Source organism: Coregonus lavaretus (assembly GCF_964263955.1).
Source record: "Coregonus lavaretus genome assembly, chromosome: 9".
NCBI lineage: Eukaryota > Metazoa > Chordata > Actinopteri > Salmoniformes > Salmonidae > Coregonus > Coregonus lavaretus.
Window position 1 is genome coordinate 45,165,543 of NC_139996.1, and position 16,499 is coordinate 45,182,041.

The 16,499-nt window shown below is 41.1% G+C and overlaps 1 protein-coding gene across 1 annotated transcript in view; it reads right to left on the reverse strand.

The window, feature by feature from the left end:
• The window catches only part of LOC311135374 (chemokine-like protein TAFA-5), a gene marked incomplete at both ends in the record, with an annotated part of 224,058 nt that extends 207,764 nt beyond the window's left edge, over positions 1-16,294 (reverse strand). Inside the window, one exon of the mRNA XM_084169313.1 lies at positions 16,183-16,294. Coding sequence (XP_084025439.1) covers positions 16,183-16,294 — 112 coding nt within the window. The remainder of the gene's footprint in view (positions 1-16,182) is intronic.
• Between the last annotated feature and the right edge of the window lie 205 nt (positions 16,295-16,499).

Below are 16,499 nucleotides of genomic sequence, written 5' to 3' on the forward strand. Positions count from 1 at the left end.
CCCTCCCAAATTGTTTAAAGGCCCTTTTAACAACACTTGATGTTTTCAAAATGTTTACAAGGCATAAGCCAGTCTATTCTCACAGGAACATGTTTGCAAATGTGTAAAAATGCTATGATACTATCAAGCAGAACTGACAAGACTGTGGCTTCCAAATGTTACAAGTATTTTGGTTTTGTAAATATTACAAAATATGAACAATTTCAAATACAGTCAGATCAAGTAGAGATAGGCTAATATTACATGTAAAAATTATCTGTTTCACTCGTTTTCTTTAAATTCAGGTACAGTATAGACCACCACAAAAACAACATTCTAAAATGTTGACAATTAATGTGTTCATATTCTTATGAAAAATGCAGAAATATGGAACCTGGAGATAATTACATTAGTGTAATGGCTGGCTGGTGTACACGGTAGGCTTACAGGTTATAAAGGCTGAGTAATGGAGTAGCCAACCATTCCTTGTGAAACACACAATCACTTCTCATCACGTAACACCATTACAGAAGATTCCTAACGAGACTTGACTTCAGAAACAAAGTTGAAACGCATTTGTTGCATTTTCACTTCTGCTAAGCTACATTTCGGTGGGGTTCCTTTCAATCGAAAATGTTGCATGTGTCTTTTAAGGCAGTTTATTGTTTTCATGATGACCATGGGGAATATACTGCACCACCACCACCTGAGGTTGAACTATTAAAGCAATAAGGCATGAGAACCCGGGAATTATCGTGTAAATAACTCCAGGCTAAGGGCTGTTCTTAGCCCCAAGGCAAAGCCAAGGGCCAGGGAAACAGCCCTTAGGAGGGTTTTATTCTTGATAATTCCCGGGTTCGAGGCCCTTATTGCATATATAAAACGGTTGTCAACATATTAAAAAAAGATTAACTACATGTTTTCATTAAAAACTTTATTATATTGTGTACATTTGTTGTATTTCATCCTTCACCATACAAAATAGTTCAGGCAAAAGCCAGTCGTTAGTTCTGAGATTCTGAAGTTGCTAGCCAAATGGGCTGGTCATTCATTCTATCCATTCTATTTGCAATGGTTGCTATGCTAAACAAATCATTGGCAACAGCTATGCAGGCTAGCTATTTCTCCTTTGCTAGCTAGCCAACTAAATCTTACACACAATCACATCACACAGCTGAAATGACAACAAACGATGTAAACTTTTGTTTGTTTTTACCTTTGTTTCTATTACCATTTCTTTGGATATATCCATTATAATGATCCTGATAAATGAATTTGCCTGGCTCAGAGAAGATGTCAGTCTCATCAGGTTCATATGCATGCATGGTTTTTGTGTCGAACTGAGTGAGAGAAGAACGCGAGTTACAATGAGTGAGAGTATATGTTAGCTTGATGCTAGCTGAGGTAAAAACAATTTACAAGTCACAGAGACTGTTTACTGAGTAGCTTACTTGTACTGGATTTTGGGAGATTTAGGAGATCTAATAAAAAATCAATTTGTTAGGGATTTCTGAGTTCGTTTTACATGTTATTGTTTTGTGTAAAATTCTGCTCACGAGCTGGTAAACTCGCCGCGCACACATTTTTTTATTCTGCTTTAGGTAAATACATTTATGTTGTGTAGTTTAACGTGTGCACTTGTTTGATGTGAATGTTTTTAAAAGTATGAACAAGAAAATAGACAATTGAACAAGAGAAAAAAAAAAACATTATTCAGAATAAAGAAAGCGCCAGAACTTTGCAGACGTAAACTTGTGTCTGTTCTCTTTACTATTACAGGCCACCTCAGCTACAAACTGAGGCCAGTAACACAGACACTCTTATCCAGAGTGACTTACAGTAAATAACAGCATTTTAAAATGTTGCTACATATGACCGAATCCAGGTGGTGGGTCACACATATCCTCCAAACACCGGCTTCAAGGGCCTTATCACATTTATGCAAAGGGTTACCAACAATTTCAAATAATGATTGACAGAATTTCATTACAAATTTTATTTCATCCTTTCACAAGATATAGTCCGACACAAATCTAGGGTTGCTACCCAAGCCGGCTGGTCGTTTATTTTATTGGTTAGGTTCCCAGAGATGCGACCCAGTCGTGAAGTCTTTATGTTCTATATCTATGGACGCAACCTAGTCATTCATTCTAAATGTTCCATTGCTATGCTGGCTGGCAATGTTCTTATCCCTTGCTTGTTAGCTAGCCAACTACAGATAACACAGTCACGGCAAACAGTGCGGCCAAAGTAACAGCAAAGTAGCTGCATTTGCGTTTGTTTAAGCTGTTTTCTAGTGACATTTATTTGGCTACATCCATAACAAAGAGCAATGATGCACGATTTCGCCTGTTATAGAAACTTTACTCTCTCGTCTCTGTTCAGAGGTGCTAGCCAACTACACAGCTAACACAATCACTTCAAACTGAAGCTGGAAAGACAGCAAACTATTTGCATTTCGTTTTGTTGGCCTGTTTTTCTATTGACATTTCTTTGTATATATCCATAAAAAATTATGCTGATTCATGATTTCGACAGGCTGAGAAAATCTATCTCGTCCTGACATGTTAATCCTCAATGGGACAGTGTAAATCAAATTTCAATATTGAAACAATGTTGCAAATGTCGGAAAGACAGACAGCAAGGTTTATACAAATCTCTGTTGTTGAAAACCTAATGTGAGCCAAAAGCAAGGGAAGATAATGTCTAGATGCTTTTTTACAGTGGAGATCAAGTTCACAGTATAAATTGCCTGGCTAGGCTGATGAGACAGTAAATTGCGCAGTGAGATGGAACAATAAATAGACATTTTAACATCATAGCTTTAGCCAGTGGTAACACACACTGGCTGAATCAACGTTATTTCCATATAGCGCGGCAGGTAGCCTAGTGATTAAGAGCATTTGGTCATTAACCGAAAGGTTGCTGCTTCAAATCCCCGAGCCAACTAGTTGAAAAATCTGTTGATGTACCCTTGAGCAAGGCACTTAACCCTAGTTGCTCTGGATAAGAGTGTCTCCTAAATGACTAAAATGTAAAAAAATATATTGAACCAGACATTGAAATGACGTCTGTGCCCAGTGGGTTGTGGAATAGACACTGGCTGGAATGTGGTTTTAACCAATCAGCATCCAGGATTAGGCCCACCCATTGTATAATTATGTATATTATTTAACAATATGATATTATATAACATATCACATCAGGCATCATCTCCAGGGAGAGGATGTACTTAAATACTCCTTTGTGGTAAGTAGGGTAACCATTTATCTTCCTAATCATTAATGATGTTTCAAACCATTTTGTGACTTCCACTCAGTGAATTTAGTTCAGATGGAATTGACCACAACCCTACTTGAGCATGCATCATTCTGTCTTGCAAACCTGAAATGATGGCGATCCACACACCCTGGTAGAGCAAACTAACTTTCAGCACTTTGAAAAAGATGAGTACTATGAAGTATATAGAGGACCAACAACGACTTCTAAAATATAATGGCTTGATGTAAGGTAATTGTAAAGTCTAGTGATAAAAGGGAACGGTAATAAATCAAATCTTATCTTTGTTGAGCTGTTATTGCTCTTTTGTTTACACCAGTCCACAGATGGATGGTGTGCCAGGGAACATAATCCAACACGTCCCTGTGGTGTTCCTCAACGTAATCAGGGTGACACTCTGAAAAAGGAAGCAATCTAACAAAATAAATAAATAAATACGCTGGGTGGCGTGCTAATTGAGTGATACATCTGGATGATTTGATTTAGTGCAAGGTTGTCTGAGAATAGCCATTTAGGTCTTGGACAACGCAGAATTGAGTAAGCCATATCTACACATGCACAGACCACAATGATGTTCAACCATCCTAAAAATGCTCAATAACACTCACATAATAACACTCACACCAGGACATTTTGACTTTATGGAACACAACTGTTTTTCATATTCCATATACCTAAGTATATTTCATATTCTACCAGTGACATTTATGACTGATTGGTGGTGCAGTCTGCTAAGACACTTGTTTGTGGGTTCTAAGCCCACATGGGGCAGATATCGTTAGGGCGGCAGGTAGCCTAGTGTTTGCAATGTTGGGCCACTTACTGAAAGGTTGCTGGTTCAAATAACTGAGTTGACAATGTGAAAAATCTGTCCATGTACACTTGAGCAAGGCACTTAACCCTAATTTGCTCCAGGGGCACCATTCTACTATGGCTGATCCTGTAAAACAACACATTTCACTGCACCTATCTGGTGTATGTGACAATAATATACACTGAGTGTTCAAAACATTAGCAGAGCCTTCCTAATATTGAGTTGCACCCCCTTTTGTCCTCAGAACAGCCTCAATTTGTTGGGGCATGGACTCTACAAGGTGTTGAAAACATTCCACAGGGATGCTGGCCCATGTTGCCTCCAATGCTTCCCACAGTTCTGTCAAGTTGGCTGAATGTCCTTTGGGTGGTGGACCATTCTCGATACACACGGGAAACTGTTGAGCGTGAAAAACCCAGCAGCATTGCAGTTCTTGACACACTCAAACCGGTGTGCCTGGCACCTTTTGTCTTGCCCATTCACGCTCTGAATGGCACACATACACAATCCATGTCTGAATTGTCTCAAGGCTTAAAAATCCTTCTTTAACCTGTCTCCTCCCCTTTCTTAAACCTGTCTCCTCCCCTTAATCTACACAGATTTAAGTGGATTTAACAAGTGACATCAATAAGGGATCATAGTTTTCACCTGGGATCATAGTTTTGTACACTCAGTGCACTTCTCAGTGGAGGAGAGAACAGTTTGTTCCAAAAATGACATCTTTGGCCATAAAGTTTTCCAAGCTGATAAAACATTAATTGAAAAACTCTGCTGCATCCTCGTCTTGCCCAAAGGAACATTATGTTCATGCCTCTGAGGTCAAAGTCGATAAATTCAGGGGGTTAAGGATTTACATCAATGCCCCTTTACACCGCCTCTGTGTCTGAATGGGTTAGAGTAAAACAGGCCAGATAATAAGGAAGAAGAAAGTAGAATTTGCTAGTGTACATACTACACTCTTAATACGGCCATATCTGAAGGTGATTTTCCAGCCCATTGCCAGGTGTGAAATAGAAAATCCAACACCACCTGACAATGGTGATTCTATACATCCTTTCATTTCCTCAAGGGGCTCATGGTCATTGTATGGTGAGAGCTTTTTTCACTGTGGAATGTCTTATTTTTCTGATTTAAGAAAACCAATTACATTGCACCAACGGAAGTAAATTATTGTGAACTGAGAAACGGTACAGTCTGACAAATGACTGGACACTGCTCCCTGTGAAGACTTGAGTGAAGACACATTTCACCCTAAGAAAGGAAGCCATTTTAGAGTATTGCAACTAATTCAGTGTCAAGGCATGTAGTCTTATCCTGAAAAAATGACAAAAATTATAAGATAATAATGTAATAAAATACCCATAAGCCTTAGCTATAGTGTCAATGAATGTCTCTCCATTCATTGTGGGTCCCAGTGTAGCAATACATCCCGGAAAAAGTTTAGATTTATGACAGAATTGTCTAATCCTTCCTCATCAGCTTCCAGATCTAAAACAAATGCAGTCCCCTCAGTGCCGCTAACATGATTGATGAGAACACAATGGAATGATAAGATTGCATGACGGGTAGCAACCAGGGGAGGGAGCCAGCACACAAATGAAGGCCACAATGCCAAGCTTGTCTAATGTTTAAAATCTCAAATTCTTAATCCATGGCCATTGTCACATCTAGGGCTGTTGCTGTGACCATATTACTGCCACACCAGCAGTCATGAGTCATGACCACAGAGAAATTCTGTGTCACAGTAATTTCCTCTTATGCATTCTGGACGTGCACTGCTAGTACCCAACTCACTAACGACCATCAGGTACAGTTGAAGTCGGAAGTTTAGATACACCTTAGCCAAATACAGTTAAACTCAGTTTTTCACAATTCCTGACATTTAATCCTAGTAAAAATTCCCTGTCTTAGGTCAGTTAGGACGACCACTTTATTTTAAGAATGTAAAATGTCAGTAGAGAGAATGATTTATTTGAGCTTTTATTTATTTCATCACATTCCCAGTGGGTCAGAGGTTTACATACAAGCAATTAGTATTTGGTAGCATTGCCTTTAAATTGTTTAACTTGGGTCAAACGTTTAATGTAGCCTTCCACAAGCTTCCCACAATAAATTGGGTGAACTTTGGCCCATTCTTCCTGACAGAGCTGGTGTAACTGAGTCAGATTTGTAGGCCTCCTTGCTCGAACACGCTTTTTCAGTTCTGCCCACACATTTTCTATAGGATTGAGGTCAGGGCTTTGTGATGGCCACTCCAATACCTTGACTTTGTTGTCCTTAAGCCATTTTGCCACAACTTTGGAAGTATGCTGGGGGTCATTGTCCATTTGGAAGACCCATTTGCGACCAAGCTTTAACTTCCTGACTGATGTCTTGAGATGTTGCTTCAATATATCCACATAATTTTCCTTCCTTATGATGCCATCTATTTTGTGAAGTGCACCAGTCCCTCCTGCAGCAAAGCACCCCCACAGCATGATGCTGCCACCCCCGTGCTTCACGCTTGGGATGGTGTTCTTTGGCTTGCAAGCCGCCCCCTTTTTCCTCCAAACATAACGACGATCATTATGGCCAAACAGTTCTATTTTTGTTTCATCAGACCAGAAGACATTTCTCCAAAGAGTACGATCTTTGTCCCCATGTGCAGTTGCAAACCGTAATCTGGCTTTTTTATGGTGGTTTTGGAGCAGTGGCTTCTTCCTTGCTGAGAGGCCTTTCAGGTTATGTCGATATATGACTCGTTTTACTGTGGATATAGATACTTTTGTACCTTTTTCCTCCAGCATCTTCACAAGGTCATTTGCTGTTGTTCTGGGATTGATTGGCACTTTTCGCACCAAAGTACGTTCATCTCTAGGAGACAGTACGCGTCTCCTTCCTGAGCGGTATGATGGCTGCGTGGTCCCATGGTGTTTATACTTGCGTAGTATTGTTTGTACAGATGAACGTAGTACCTTCAGGCGTTTGGAAATTGCTCCCAAGGATGAACCAGACTTGTGGAGGTCTAAAATCTTTTTTCTGAGGTCTTGGCTGATTTCTTTTGGTTTTCCCATGATGTCAAGCAAAGAGGCACAGAGTTTGAAGGTAGGCCTTGAAATACATCAACAGGTACACCTCCAATTGACTCAAATGATGTCAATTAGCCTATTAGAAGCTTCTAAAGCCATGACATAATTTTCTTTGGATATTTTCCAAGCTGTTTAAAGGCAGAGTCAACTTAGTGTATGTAAACTTCTGACCCACTGAAATTATGATACAGTGAATTATAAGTGAAATAATCTGTCTGTAAACAATTGTTGGAAAAATGACTTGTGTCATGCACAAAGTAGATGTCCTAACCGATTTGCCAAAACTATAGTTTGTTAACAAGAAATTTGTGGAGTGGTTGAAAAACAAGTTTTAATGATTCCAACCTAAGTGTATGTAAACTTCCAACTTCAACTGTAGTTGTTGTGCATGTTGTTTCAAAACCTAACACAAGAAAATGGACAGCGCATTCTAAGTTAATTATTAATTCTAAGGTAATGATTAATTCAAAACACCCATACGCATATTAGAGGTTATATGAGTCCAAGCACGAAAGAAAAACCTGAATTAAAATAATGATTGTGCTGTTATACATATTACGCTCAGCAGAAAAACGTAAAGAAAACTGATTTAAGTTATCTTTGGTACATAATTGGCCTAGCCTCTACTCCAAAACTAAACAAATTCTAGGAATCGCCTTTGAGTGTTGACTCCAGTATTATGCATACTGGATGGACTGGTTACCTTATGCCACTCTCCAAACTTTCTATCCATGAGTCTGGGAAAGAATGTATAGGCTTAGGCGATGCTGTTGGTTCATTGAATGTGCAGGGCAGATTACAGAGTTAGCCTACAATTATAGTGAATTTCTATTTTATTTTGAATAGCCTAGTAATAGGGCATTTTTTGTATTTTCATAATTAATAGGCTGACACATTCCCTTTCAGAATATCTCACCACCATGTATTTCCATCTCCTCCTCTCTCTCCTTCATTCCTTTCTCGAGCGCGCAGAGAGAGAGAGGGGCTGTCAACAGTTGAATGAAATATGTTTTGTTGTGAAAACATGTTACTATCGATGTTCCTGAACAGATTTCACTTGGTTTCCCAAGTTAAGCACTGGGTAGCTGTAGGAACAGGGTTGGAGAGCACATGGCATACAAAGTTTGGGCAGAATATCACATGTATGCATCATGCTCCTCTAACAGTGGTTGATGTTTGGATTGAAATAACTGGAGTAGCCAACCCATCCTGCTGCCCCCATTCGCTATTTGAGTGCATACAGATTACATGTATTTTTCCCCATGTCCCTGTTCCTGCCCATTTGATAAATGGGCCATTCTACATTTAAACACATTTTACATTTTAGTAAAGGCAAGATTAAATTGAGAATAGTCTGATGGGTGAAAATATGATCACTTGATGAGAGAACAGTGTGTGCAGCATGAGGCAAGGAACAGTGCAAGCTTTTTTTCAGCAACTTTCTCAAATCATCAATAGCCTATAGTCACATCATACAGCCCATCTATGTTCTGATTTCTAAGGCATTCTAAGATTTGTATCATTCACAACTAAAGGTGCCAAATACACTACATTATCAAGAGTATGTTCTCTTCAAACATCTCATTACAAAATCATGGGCATTAATATGGAGTTGGTCCCCCCTTTGCTGCTATAACAGCACTCCATTCTTCTGGAAAGGCTTTCCACTAGATGTTGGAACATTGCTGCGGGCCATGCTACCATTCAGCCACAAGAGCATTAGTGAGGTCGGGCACTGATGTTGTACAATTAGGCCTGGCTTGCAGTCTGCATTCCAATTCATCCCAAAGGTGTTCGATGGGGTTGAGGTCATGGCTCTGTGCAGGCCAGTCAAGTTCTCCTGGCATCCGTTAAACCCAGATTCGTCAGTCGGACTGCCAGATGGTGAAGCGCGATTCATCACTCCAGAAATTGCGTTTCCACTGCTCCAGAGTCCAATGGCGGCGAGCTTTACATCACTCCAGCTGGCTGCTCGGCCATGGAAACTCATTTCATGACGCTCCAGACGAACAGTTCCTGTGCTGACGTTGCTTCCAGAGGCAGTTTGGAACTCGGTAGTGAGTGTTGTAGCTGAGGACAGACTATTTTTATGTGCTACACTTCAGCACTCGGTGGTCCCGTTCTGTGAGCTTGTGTGGCCTACCACTTCACAGTTGAGCCATTGTTGCACCTAGATGTTTCCATTTCACAATAACAGCACTTACAGTCAGGGCCGGCCCTCCCACTAGGCAAGATTAGGCGGCACTTGAATTTGGGGCGGCATTTTGGAAATTTGCCCCTGATCGGCTATTACACCACAGGCGGTGCCCCAGCCATCAGCTCATAGCTGTTGCTGCAGTTCCTGCCCCTACCCCATTCCCGCTTCTCCCCAAAGTTCATTCCCACTATCATTGGTAGCTATGGTGATATGTGTGTGTTTTTACGGGATTATCCAATTGTGAAACATTAATAAAAATAAATCTGGCAAGTAAACTATTGTGTTGTTTTTTAATGTTTTTGTGTGAGGAAGATGATTAGTGATTAAGGCAGTATCCTAACCTAGCCTGTTAATGTTAGCTAGCTACTAGTGGGAATATTTATGCTAAAAGTAAGCTATAGAGATTTGCAACCAAATTTGCTACCATGTCTAAGAGACAAAAACGAACGAAAAAAGAGGCACAATCTCTAAACCAAAGAGAATCAACATGCCTCCGAAGACAGGCCGTTCATTTGCCGAGATGGACGAACCCCCGTTCAATGGTTCTAGCAGCAACGGGGGCGAACCAGAGGAGTCGGAGCCATCCCCTTCCACCGATGATGACAGCTTTCTGGGTGGACAAGAACATTTGGTCGCACCAGGCCTAGCCACACCTCCAAACAATGCCAGCAGGGACCCTACTATCTAGGACCCGGACTCAGATTCATCGCTCCACGTCCCCGATGACAGTAGTGCTGCTGCTGCTGCAGGAAATCAATCCAAGGGCCTTTTGTCGGCCATGCAGAGGGCACTTGCTGAACCTGGTTCTCTCTGATGCAGCATCGTGTTGCTTGGAGGCGGCTGAGTTTTTAACACCATCCAAGAGATTTATACATTTTTATCTGGATCTACACATCGCTGGGACGTGCTGAAAGAGAATGTAAAAGATGGACTCACAGTGAAATCCCTCAGCACCACGAGATGGGAGAGTCGGGTGGAGGCTATGAAACCTGTGCGTTACAAAATCAACTTCCAAGAAGCAGTGCATGCTTTTGCTGCCAGGAAGGCCAGGCGAGTCAACTTGTCTTTGAAAAGGTAAGCCTTGATCATAAACTCGCATTAATTCTATCACCGAGTAATTTGTAAGATTACTCAATTATCTATCGCCTGTTTACTCTGTAATTTTTTGACTTAAATAGACTACATCCTAATCTCTCTCTCTGATTATTAGATTTCAGGACCATGGACAGCTACCGAGATAAAACATCGCTGACTACAATGCAGCACCACAGCAGAGGAAAGAGGCCACTCTAGGCGCGCCACGAAAATGCTGAAACTGATGTTCGACAATCAAATTCAATATGTAAATAAACTAAATTCGTTAAGGCTGGGTCATTGACAGAAAGCTTATTTTACACTGCTCCAGCGAAACGAGGCCCGCAATGCATTTATGAAAGCACTTGTTTCCAAAACTCAAATTATCTCACTCTTTTTACAGTTCTGTAAGGTTCTGTAATTATTTTCTTAGTCAACCTTGTGTTCTTGAACGAAGCCCTGTTTCTTTGTGTTCTTGAACGTAGCCCTGTCTTTCATTTTTGTTCATTGATTTCACCTGTGTTAGTTACTCACCTGGTCTCATTAGCTCCTTATTTAGTTCAGTTCATTCTGTTTGTGCCTTGTGAGGTATTGTTTGTTTTGACTTTACTAAGCCTTTGTCTAGCTCGTTTGTGAGAACCAGTTTTAGCCTTCAGTCCTAGTTTGTTTCACTTGCCTGTTTGCCTACCTGTGTATGACCATTGCCTGCCTGTGACCACGATTCCTGCCTTCTGTGAAGGCGTAATAAACACCTGCCGTGCTCTGCGCGTAAATCTACACCTTTTTCTCCCTGAGTATTCATTACACATTGGAGAAATATGGTAAGAATGCCTATTTCTCTGTCCATTCTTCCCTGAAACTTCTATATCATTATCCACCTTTCTTTTGAGACTTTTTCAACCCAACATTTTATTTTGATTGCAAGGTGTTTTTCCCCAATCAATGCACACAGAAATAAAAAAAATGAATTTAATAGAGTCATTGCAGATTTTATCAATGTCATCAGATTGAAAGTATTTGGCTGTTATTGACATTGTACTGATTATATAGCCTACTAACCAGATGTGTAATTTTCTTTATTTTTTATTTGTAGCTTATGGATTGGGCTCCTATTATATTCTGTTCCTCCAATTTTTAGCTTAGAAAAAATGTGGCCCAAGGCCGAACCTATTGCTGACTACTGCTGTACATAGTTTAGCGGGGATAGGTGGGGGGGCGGAAGTTTTTTGTCTTGCCTAGGGCGGCAGAACATCCAGGGCCGGCCCTGCTTACAGTTGACCGTGGCAGCTATAGTAGGGCAGAAATTTGACGAACTGACTTGTTGGAAAGGTGGCATCCTATGACCGTGCCATGTTGAAAGTTACTGAGCTCTTCAGTAAGGCCTTTCTACTGCCAATGTTTGTCTATGGAGATTGCATGGCTGTGTGCTCGAATTTATACACCTGTCAGCAACGGGTGTGGCTGAAACAGCCGAAGTCACTTAAATCAATAGAACCCTTCTCACAAACAAGCTGACAGTCCTCCCAATGCTTTTCAGAGCAACCTTAATGCATTTTAAGGGATAGAGGAGGATTGTGTGTGCGTGTGTGTGTGTGTGGTTTTGCTCCATAATGACAGGTCTCATGGATAAGATCTGTTTTCAGTGCCATTTTCAGAGCAGTGGCTAAAATCATCCCAAACAGAGCAGAGGTGGTTTTGCTTTTAGACAGCTGTGAAAATGGTGTGCTGCTGCACTCATACCTATCCATTATTATTCACCAAAATAAACAACGCCTGGGCATCCTAGCATCAAAGACATCCAAGTGGAACCTAACAGCCCTTTTCACTCACCCCATTTACTGCGGCTGACACCGTTGTATCACAGGGCACAAGGTACAATGTTAGCAGGCTGGCGGGCTAAAGTTTAACTATGTGGGTAGCTTCCAATGACACACTTGATATTCTTGCATAAATGACATAAGCTGAAATTCACTGTCACCCACTAACATTATTTTCTCAGACACTTGTTAAAGGTGACTAATGATATACAGTATACACTGTAGATCAAGGCTTTGTGTATATCAGCCTAAAGCCATTGATCTGCATAGGTACAAAACATTATCCAATACCTATTTTCATCTGAAGAACCCTTTTTGGTAGATGAGGGTTATTTGTATGGCAAAGGGATCTACCTAGAACCTTTAACATCCTAAGAACAGTTTTTGGAAAAAAGCGTTCTTTGATGATTCTTTGGAAGGCAAGATATAATATTTGGAAGGCAAGAAGGGTTCTACATAGAACTCTTCTGAATCTGAATAAGCTTTTGTTATTGTAATTTTTTAAATTTATTTTAAATAGTGTCTGAGCATTAGTGTTTACCTCAGGCATTTGAGTAATCTGATAAGTTTAAAATGTAGGTGTGAGAATGGTTTAAACTGTACCTATATGGGAATATTTGAGCATGTATCTGGTATTCCCTTGATCATTTTACATATACAGTGCTGACATAGTTGATAGCTTTGCCATGATTTCTGTCTTTCAAATTAGTATTTTTTGTGATTTTACTGAGCAGAGTAGGAAGGGAATATGAGTGAACCAGCAGTGTATTGTACGGTACACAGCAAATTGGCCAGTTGTACCTGGTGTTGATTTTTCAGTGTTACATTTCTAGTGTTGATTAAATTAACTTAACACTCAGTGGTGTAAAAGAACCCCAGTGTTGGTGTGAATAACCAGAATTGAGTATGATTGTGTCATGTTTTACTCTGTGTAGAGAATTCTCACAACCACGCCCACCCTATTTCCCAGAATGCTCTATTGCAGGTTGATTTTCAGAATTGTTTGTTTCAATATCTGTGTTTTTGCATGACATTGATTGGTTGATTAATTTTATGCTACACACAGATAAATACCATACATTTTTCTAAACTCATCCAATCTGTTAGTATTTGTACTTATTGCACCCATCACTGAGATGGTTGTTCCAGTTTAGATGATTTAGGTAGTCTCACTCATTGCTCAAGCTTTCCTATCCTGGCAGTTATTCTGAATGCAGGTTAAGGGTGTGGATTCTCATAGGTATTATAGATCACTTTGCAAGCCAGCAAATTGTGACTTGCAGACCTGATATGGCCTGTAAACCAGGAGTTGTCTACCACCACTGTGTATATATGGGGTATAACTAGGCCCCAAAGTAAGGCCTTACTATATATGTAATGTTATAAAGAGTTTAAGTTTAAAGGCTAATAAGGCTGGTGGAAACGTTCATATAGGATTCTAGAAAGAACCCTTCATAGTGGGTTCTAGGAAGAACCATTCATAGTTAAAGGTTTTTTGGTACAACCATTTATAGAGGGTTCTAAGTAGAACTATTTACAGTGAGTTCTAGGTAGAGCCCTCTGCAAAGGGTTCTACCTAGCACCAAAAAGGGTTCTTCTATGGCAAGGATCATCAACTAGATTCAGCAACGGGCCTATTGTTTCTTGAGCGTATGGTCGGGGGGCCGGATAATAATTACAAATAATTTGTAGACTGCAAATTGACAACAAGAAGCCCAAACAGATATACTATTTGAATAAAACATAATAATTTCAAACCTTGCTTACATTTGTATACGAGCAATAGAGCATGTCAGGGATTAGGATCCTGGACATCCTGACGGGATGCCCCCAGGTGGTGAAGGTAGGCAACAACACGCTAACCCTCAACACGGGGGCTCCTCAGGGGTGCGTGCTTAGTCCCCTCCTGTACTCCCTGTTAACCCACGACTGCATGGCCAAGCACGACTCCAACACCATCATTAAGTTTGCCGACAACACAAAGGGGGTAGGCCCGATCACCAACGATGATGGGACAGCCTATAGGGAGGAGGTCAGAGACCTGAGAGTGTGGTGCCAGGACAACAACCTATTCCTCAATGTCAGCAAGACAAAGGAGCTGATTGTGGACTACAAGAAACAGCGGGCCGAGCACTCCCCCATTTACATTGATGGGGCTGTAGCGGAGTGGGTCGAGAGCTTCATGTTCCTCGGTGTCCACACCACTAAGGATCTATCATGGTCCAGACACACCAACAGTCATGAAGAGGGCATGACAACGCCTCTTTCCCCTCAGGAGGCTGAAAAGATTTGACATGGGCCCTCAGATCCTCAAAAAGTTCTACAGCTGCACCACTGAGAGCATCTTGACTGGCTGCATCACTGCTTGGTATGGCAACTGCTTGGCATCCAACCGCAAAGAGCTACAGAGGGTAGTGCGGACGGCCCAGTACATAACTGGGGCCGAGCTCCATGCCATCCAGGACCTCTATACCAGGTTGTCAAAGACTCCAGCCACCCGTCATAGACTGTTCTCTCTGCTACTGCACGGCAAGCGGTACTGATGCACCAATTCTGGAACCAACAGGACCCTGAACAGCTTCTACCCCCAAGCCATAAGACTGCTAAAACAGTTAGTAAAATAGTTAACCAAATAGCAAATTGACACGCTTTACACAAACTTTTTTTACTCATCGCATACGTTGCTGCCACTATTTACAATTTATCACTTTAGCACTAAACACCTGTGGTTTACGAAGCATGTAACGAATAACATTTGATTTGATCAAAGCCATAGCTCCAGGATGAACAGTGGATGAAATACCAATCAAGATCCACCTGTACCATACTGAATACAAATCTGGTTATGAAACAAATGCATTTGTACCCAGACGAAAAACGGTGCATTTTGTATCTCCAAAATGCCTGCCTGGTGCCACCACTCTGTCAAATAGACTTGTGTTCTCTTTTTTTGCTGTGAAATGATGCAGCAAGACCTCTGCTGCAGGTCCCAGTGGACAAAGTGCAAGAGGAGGTGCACAACCGAGAGAGAGAGAGAAGTTGTAAGAGGTTGAATGAGATCCACATTCTAGAAGTCTCTTTTTCTGTCTTAGGACATACCAATCTCCATTTTGTTTCAGTTTGCTTGTCATACTCAGAATGTTTGCACAGTAAAAACCTGTGACATTTCAAAACCACTTTGTATATATAGGCTATCTATGTGTATAGGCTATGGCAAGTTGGGGCTGGCTATTCCCTAACATTGCAGACTATGATTTATTACTTTTACAACATTATTATAAAACATTTTTGCAGGAACAATGTGTGACAGCGACTTGTATTGAGAATGACCGCTGTTCCTAAACTCTGCACGCTCAGCTGAACGGCAACAATCCTGACAAGGTAAATCATACTTAGGACGTGGGAGGAATTTCCCGCGGGGCATCTTTCAGCACTACAGCCGCGGACGGCGAACGACGAAACATTCAGATTCAGGGAGACATACAGAATGCTAAATCCATCATCATCACAGCAGCATTATTTTGATCACCAAATGTCATAGATTTACATTTTAATCTGGTTTAGAAAGTAAAGAGACCTGTATAACACTCTTCATACAGCACATTTATAGTAGGTTATAACGTTTTTATTTGAGCTGATAAGATCACGTCACTTTCTGAATCACAACTAGATTCAAAGTATTTAAGGTTTGTCTCTGTGTGTGTGTGTGTGTGTGTGTGTGTGTGTGTGTGTGTGTGTGTGTGTGTGTTCATATCCACACAATCTGCATACCTTCTACCCAAGACCGTAATCAGCCAATCAAAAACCGTTGTGAACATAAATCCTATGAAAACAAAACACATGGTTATAGCCTACTGAAACTGGTTATAGACTACTGAAACTGGTTATAGCCTACTGAAACTGGTTAAAGCCTACTGAAACTGGTTATAGACTACTGAAACCGGCCATTCTTACCGCAGTAAATTATCAGCAGGCTGGTCAGTAGCACCGCAGCCCAGAAAGTTGAAGACATTCTTGGCCAGGCAGAGACATTCCTCCACCGACCCAGTTTACGAGACGAAGCCATTGAGTTCCAGTACCCCAGAGCGAAAAGAAATGTAACAATTCACCAGCCAGGTCACCCTCGGAGGGAGCGGCTCTCGCCACGAGTAATCCCCCAAAAAATCTCCAGAGCGCACTAGTCCCAGATAAACCCCGGTGTCCGAGTTTACATAATGCACTGTGAAACGGAATGCTGTCTAGTTCGTGATGGATGTCCGTTACAGTAGTAA